This window comes from Buceros rhinoceros, unplaced genomic scaffold, assembly GCF_000710305.1.
Source record: "Buceros rhinoceros silvestris isolate BGI_N320 unplaced genomic scaffold, ASM71030v1 scaffold18776, whole genome shotgun sequence".
Lineage (NCBI taxonomy): Eukaryota > Metazoa > Chordata > Aves > Bucerotiformes > Bucerotidae > Buceros > Buceros rhinoceros.
Genome location: NW_010419513.1, coordinates 2,616 through 10,067, shown reverse-complemented (window position 1 = coordinate 10,067; position 7,452 = coordinate 2,616). Strand labels below are relative to the sequence as shown.

Sequence of the window (7,452 nt, the reverse complement as noted above, 5' to 3'; positions counted from 1 at the left end):
GGACAAAAGGCCTTTGAATAGCATTGGTGGGAAACCTTGTGGAAGCTATGCTAAGAAAAGCAGAAATACTGCTGGACCTTGTTCTGCTACAGTTGATGGGTAACATACAGTGTAGGACATAATTTGCTGCCTGTGCTTGACTGTGAAATTGCGGTGTTCATGCTGGAATAGCTCTTATCTTTCATTTATGTGAGTTGTCTTTTATTCCTTCCTTCAGAAATCGGAAATGCATATGCTGTGCTGAGTAATCCAGAAAAAAGGAAGCAGTATGACCTTACAGGCAGTGAAGAGCAAACATGCAATCACCCTAGCAACGGTAGATTCAACTTCCATAGAGGTTGTGAGGCAGATATTACTCCAGAGGATCTATTCAACATGTTCTTTGGAGGGGCCTTTCCAACAGGTATTTGTATACAACAGTATAATCATTGGGATACAGTGGTACTGCCCAGAACAGCATTAGAGTCTGTGACATCATAAAACAGTAAAATTACTCCAACCTTCCTCTGATCCCAACTCTTTATTTAATCTGCATCACAGTTTATTTTTCCCCTCAGTGTTGCTAAATCCCAAAAATGTGAGTTCAGCTCTTTGAGGTTACTATGGTGATTCTGCAGAACATGCAGTTGTGTTAGAGCTTAAAATATTTATTTTAAACAACTTTTAAATTGTAAGATATCTTAAAGTTATTTCACATATCATTGTTCAGTAATGTTAAATGTTTTGTGCTATTGCTTCTGTATTGAGCTCTAAATATTTTTTTTTTACTTGATTTAAGTGTGGGTATTTCTTTCTTTAGGTAGCGTACATTCATTTTCTAATGGTCGTGCAGGCTACAGTCATCCCAGTCAGCACCGTCAGAGTGGACATGAGCGGGAGGAAGAGAGGGGTGATGTATGTTTAAGCACCATTGACTTCATAGACTGTGAAATTTGCTGGTAGTGGCTTTCAGTGATGTGATTGTACAGGAGCTCTATACTGTAGAGGAGGATTTATACTTGCCAGTTACATATTTTAAAACTTTGGCAGTTGGCAGTTTGATCAATAAATAGACATGCAAACTTGAAGTTAATAGCCTGGTTTTGTATTTATATTGTTGTATGTTACTATTTTACTAGTGACTGGTAGTATTAGCCTAAATATGCCAGTGATTCTGGTCACTAATACTTATCTACATTTAAAAATTTATTCAGGCTGCGGTAAGAATTGAACTGATGGCTCAAAATTCATCTACATGAATTATAGTCTTAGTTAGTTACACAGGACTGTATAGGTGAGACCAAATCCTGGTATACAACATAAATGAATCCAGCTGGTACGAATGGTTTGGTAATTGCGTGTGGTTACATGTGAACCCATGAACTCCTGCAGCTTGAGCAGTCTTATGAGTACTGAGTATGCATAGGGAAGTTAAGATACCAGCATAGTGATTGCAGGTTTGTAGTTAGTTTTCCTAGCAGCTTTTAATGCTTAAAGAAAAGAGTCATGCTTAACATTAAATCTTGTCCAATTTACCTGTGTACTTGATGCTTTTTTATGAAATACCTGAATCTGTTTTGTTCCTTAGGGAGGTTTCTCTATGTTCATTCAGCTGATGCCTATTATTGTGTTGATCCTTGTCTCCTTGTTGAGCCAGTTGATGGTATCTAACCCTCCTTACGCCTTATACCCAAGATCGTAAGTAATGCTCCCTTACATTAGCTTAAAACAGAGGGGAGATAGCGTAATCGCCCTTCCCACTTAGAAGCATTTTAGAGAGCCTTCCATTAGTTGGTCCTTGATTTCCCATAGTGAAAAAAAGGAGGGAAGGTATAGAAGCAGCAGAACACAACTTGAAAGTTAGGTACTAAGAGCATGCTGTGAGAATGTAATGGAGAAAAGAGGTCAGCGCTACCTGGAGTTTAGGAGATCTTCTAATAAAAGGCAGTGGGTCCATGCAGCGTAGCATGTTGCAAAAGTGTTCACATCTCCGACATACCTGACTGAATCCTGAAACCAGCTAAGGCTCGTTGTTTTAGGGGTCATCTGTGCTTGTAACAAGTGAAGTACTTGAAAGCAACTTTCTCATCCTTATTTAAGTTTGGAACTAGATGAGGGCTGGGGAAATTATCCTTTGCTTTATTCTAAGTGATGGTAAAATAATTCACCTTTGTTTTCTTGCAAAGAATTCTACTAGTGAAACTTACGTGGTTTGTACAAGTAGAATATATAAACCTTTTTTCCTTGAGATAAATAAATAACTTTAATCAAGCATGCATCTAGCTAGTATACTTAGCCGACTTCTCACGACTGTTTTAAAGGTCCTTAGTTCCTTGCAGAGCTCTAAGCCCCACAACAGAAAGGTTCCTTTTCTCCTCTCTTATTTTTCAGAGTTCTTTATTTCTGGAGTGTTTTTCCCCTCTACAACAGCAGCTAAGCTGTTGTAATGCTTTTAAACACTTTTCTGCCAAAATGTTTGGGCACAATCTTTGATTTTTAATCTGCAGAATGCCAGCAGGAAAATGGATTTGTCAGGGCTGGCAGAAAACACTGTAGAATGGAGATGCCTGTACTGGGTTGCTACAGAATAGTGACCTGTTTTTCTTTCTGTTGAGTTTGACTATTACCAGAGCTTATATTTACCTAAAGAGGTATGAAACAAGTGTCTTACTAAAGTGTTTTTTCTTTTGAGATCAAGGGTTTAAGCAGCAGAATTTTAATGTTCAGGTAAATGTAGTAATTTTATTCTCTGGCAGATTATACAATCATTCATTTCATTACGTGTCTTGAAATGACAAATTCAGTAATGTGCTCTTCTTCTATAATAGCAATATTTTTTTAAAGTGTATTTGTGGTGTAAAAATAAATATCTGGTCTTTATCTCTCCACCCCTCCTCCTTTTTTTTTGCAGAAGTACAGGGCAAACCATAAAAATGCAAACAGAAAACCTTGGTGTCATTTATTATGTCAACAAGGACTTTAGAAATGAATACAAAGGAGTGTCATTACAGAAGGTGGAAAAGAGTGTGGAAGAGGATTATGTGTCCAACATTCGTAATAACTGCTGGAAGGAGAGGCAACAAAGTAAGTTCGGTAATATGTGTAATTTTACGAAAGCATGTATTGCTATAAAAAAAGATTGCCTCGGACAAGAATGAAGTGCCTGTGTTATTAAAACACCTGAATGAGACAGCAAGCGCAAGGTTCCCCACTAACGTCTGCAAGTGTCTCCATTGTCACTTAATTTCTGTGTTTTACTCAATGACCTAACAACCATCTGCAATCGTCAACAATTTTAAACTGGTCCTCTCTTATCTCTGACCATTTCACCGCAGTGAATTGACAATGAGAAAGAAATTGCTCTGAGTTAAGGACAAAAGCTAAGAAATCTTAATTTCTTCCACATTATTTTATCATGGCAAAATCTTATTTCCCTAGTTGCTTTTATCTAAATAAATAAAATAAAACAAAAACTTACACAGATATTTCTGGAGAAGGAAAAAGAAAAAATCTGCTGGGGACCACAGTACATACAAACACTGCTAGACCAGGGACACACAGCATGTAAATCAGTGCTTAATCTTTTGCCAGTGCTAAATAATTTTCCTCCCTGCACTTGGTACCTTGGCTATATCATACCTGAAAAATGGGGTTTTTTTTTAGTTTATCATCTATTTTTCCAACATAATCTAATATTATACAAGAAGCTATTTTCTTCCAGAAGCCTAGAATTCGGTGATAAAACTTAAGAATACTGAATAGCATTGGCCATCTCCAAATCATCATCAATTTTAAATTGTTATTGCATTACCTGTGACCATTTTGTGAGCCTTTCATACCCTGTGAGAACAGCACCACTACAATGACAGCAGTGTTGAAACCAGATGGTTTCAACTTTTCAGATGGAAAACCTCTGTAACAGATCACTGGATAAACAATTTGTTCATGAGCTGCCAGTAAACTGACCGGAAGCAAACAGGATGCTCTTCTCTGAGTGGAATCATGTGTTCCTGCACGTCGTTGCTCTCTGCACCCTGGCAGTGCCCAGCCTTTCAGCTGAGATGGCCCCTCAGTTTCTGCCAGTTGCAGAAGGCAGCCCGGCATCGCAGCTAGTCAGGCGCCCGAACAGCACTGCACCCGTTCGTTACAGCTGGCCTGGACCCATACAAACCCCATGGCCCATGAATAGCAGCCCAGTGCTTCCTGAAGGCTTTATCCTCCTTACTCGGGAGTAGAGATTGATTATGCAAAAGTAAATCTCTACAGTTTGACACATTGCCCACAGGAAAGACCTGTGGCCAGAAGACGGTGCTGAAGGGTCACATGAGCGTAAGAGAATCACCAGTGCTTTGGGGTAGAACTTTCAGATTCTTGCCCAGGCTACTGGACTTGATCAGAATAATTTTTCCCAGGTTTTTCAAAGGCAAGAAATCATCAGAGAACATTTGGGTATAATTCGTAAGCAAATAGCTTTTTCCAACTAGATTGTCCTTTGATCATCTTGAAATGTTTAAATACGTTTGCTCTTTGTGAACTGAATACCTAATTTTTCATCTGCAAGTGGTTGCTAAATGAACGATTGGTAATCTTATAATAAAAGATGTAGAAAAATGAGAGGTGGTTGTTAACAAAAAATTAAAGATGATATAATCCAACACAATAAAAAGAGGACATACTATTTGTACATTTTTGGAGTGTAGATCTGGAAGGATAGTTTGCTTTTACTGACCTGGTCATTACGCTTAGATTTACTGGCATGTTAGATTTGTGCTTCCTGTAATATATTTACTCTAAATATCTTTGAAAAGATTTAGTTGATACGCAATTTCCACCTGGGGATGGAAAGAGGAAAAAGAGTATTTCTCCCATTTTCCAGCATTTATTCTTAACATGCTTACTTTTTAAAGCATAGCAGAGTCCTGGACAATGCCAAGAGGCCCACGCCTTTGATGTACATATTTAGTGCAAAAAATGTGCCAACTACAGAAACATCTGCCCCAGTATATAGAAGAAAAGTAACCTGAAGGTGGTGACTGTCATGTTGTTTGCTGTTTGCAATTTATCAGGTTGTGAAAACTACCCAAACTGATTTTGAATAAGTGGCCCCTAGTAGATTTTTCTGTCTTTAAAGAAACTGCAGATTTTGTGGTTCTGCAGTTTTAAAATACCTGTGTGTCTGGTCTCCTTTAGAGTTAATGTCTTTCCGGCATTGATTGGCATTTAAGAATACTGTGTAATCCATTTTGAATTGAAGGGGTGAAAAAGACTTTATAGAATTAAAATGCTCCGCAATGTCAAGCTATTGAACACCAGTATAATGCAGAGAGCTCTTTTATGAATACCTCTGAACACTGGCAGTCTGAAGCAGCATCACTTGAAGTAATGGGCTTAACATTCAGCATGGATTTTTGGGCACAGGCAAGATGCTAGAGCTGTCAATACCGTGCAGGGTCACTGAGTGTGTATTGTTTAGTGAGGTCTGACAGAAGTAGTAGGAACTTTTTGGTTTGGTTGGGATATTTTAATCAGGTACTGCTATGTGAAATACGAGGGTGCTGGAAGGCTGTTACCGCTTCCCCTGCTCAAAAAGATGAAATGCTTGTGAAGATCCATCAAAGGGAAGCTGTTGCAGTGCTGTTCAGGTGATGTCTCTGGGTTGTTAGAGCAGACAGAAGGAAAAAAGGGCGAGAATTAAACCTGAGGAGTTTTGTACAGCTCTGAGAAGGAACATATCATGCAAAGTTTTTAACCTGAAAAATCTTTTCTTTTTTTTTCCTTAAAGAAACAGACTTAATTTATGCAGCAAAAGTTTATCGAGATGACCGTCTCCGGAAGAAAGCAGACTCCATGACCATGGACAACTGCAAAGAACTAGAACGGCTGACCAGCCTCTATCGAGGAGGATGAACTGCAGTTGTACACGTACATCTTTACGTGTGCCATTATCTCTTGTAAATTAAGAAGAGATTTAGTTTCACCATGAATACTGGAAAAGAGGGGTGGATGTAAAACTCTACTGTGTAGCTGTTTCCAGAAACCTTATGCTAAAATATCATTTAATGGCTTCTTTACCTACTGTGAAATATAGGTAACTTTAATTGTCTAGATTTTACTTCAAAGCTTCTGTGAATTCTTTCAGCAGAGAGAATAGCTCAGAAAGGATGCTATACTTGTAGAAACTTAGTCATAGTGGTTCTCCTCTAACATATTTGCCATGTAAATATCTGTGGAAAGAACACTTTGTGTATATACGAGTTAAATGACTTTCTATTTAAAAATTTCAGAAACTTAGTTCCATACAACATTTTGTCTCACTGATGGAATAAATAGTATGACTACATCACTCCTATTCAGATGTCAAGTGTGTGGAGTTGAAACAAGAATTTTTAATATTTTATCTCTTAACTCTATGTAAAATCTTCTAGGTTTACCAGCCTAGAAGAACTTTGTATTTTTAAATATAATGGCATATATTCCTAAGTATCTGTTGGGGTATATTGATCTGGTGTAGAGTAGCAGTTAGCTCTTGTAGTTTTTTAGCGTTTCTAAGCAATGCTGAGAAAACTGAGAACTACACTAATCTCTTTTCGAAGTAAGTATTTGCAAAGGCTGTACAGACCATTATAAACATTGCTTTTAGTACTTGCGACAGTTTACAGCAGCTCTACCATTTGGTATTCCAGTAGTAGTAAGTCCATACGTATGGTCAACATGCATCCATAGCTTCCTTAATTTTCACTGGAAAGGTAGAGGAAAACATGCAATAGTAAAATCTTAAAGGTAAAAAAAAAAAAGGCAACTTAATTATTTTTCCTGGCAGACTTCCATTTTCTTACAGTTTTTTTATTTCAGGCTAGGTCCCAACACTAATTCCTCTATGGGCACTGCAAGTGGAACAGGGAAGTGTGGCTAAGGACAAGCTATGTGCCTTTCAACACTTTTGCCAACTATTTAAATGCTTTGCTAGTTTGCCGTGTGCTCCTACGGTCAGAGCCATATCACCTGTCCCGGGGCGGAAGGGGTAGGGTATGCGTTTTTCTGGGTCAGAATGTTGCTGGACTGACTTCCGCAAGTAAGCAAACATATCGTTCGTTCAGCTCCTACACACGAGATCGGTGGCCTGTACATGGAAGCTATATGTAGCTACACCTGCTGATGCAAAGAGGTGTTTTGAAGCCGCTAAGTACAATGTACTTAAAAGTTTATCTAAAGTGTGTTGAAAATGTTTTTAGGTTCGGTACCGATGTTTTTACTTTTTAACAGTGCTATGCAGGAGAATGTTTCTTGTATTTGAGAATGCCAGGCGGCTCGTAATAAAGGCAGCATTTTTGTTTGAGAAAACTGCTGTCTTTGAGCAATGCTCTCAGATAATGTGGAGCCAAATTCTCCTCTTAAATTGGAAGTTTAGATACTTGCCTGACTTCACTGGAATTCCTTATGATCTAGAGCAGATTTGACTTCAGAGGTAGGTGG

General features: G+C 38.3%; 1 protein-coding gene across 1 annotated transcript in view; it reads left to right on the top strand.

Moving 5' to 3' along the window:
- The window catches only part of DNAJB14 (DnaJ (Hsp40) homolog, subfamily B, member 14), an 18,645-nt gene extending 11,888 nt beyond the window's left edge, over positions 1–6,757 (top strand). Inside the window, exons 3-7 of the mRNA XM_010138969.1 lie at positions 218–403; positions 800–894; positions 1,568–1,677; positions 2,891–3,063; positions 5,762–6,757. Of these exons, the coding sequence (XP_010137271.1) occupies positions 218–403; positions 800–894; positions 1,568–1,677; positions 2,891–3,063; positions 5,762–5,886 (689 nt within the window). The 3' untranslated portion in view covers positions 5,887–6,757. The remainder of the gene's footprint in view (positions 1–217; positions 404–799; positions 895–1,567; positions 1,678–2,890; positions 3,064–5,761) is intronic.
- The last annotated feature ends 695 nt before the right edge of the window (positions 6,758–7,452 follow it).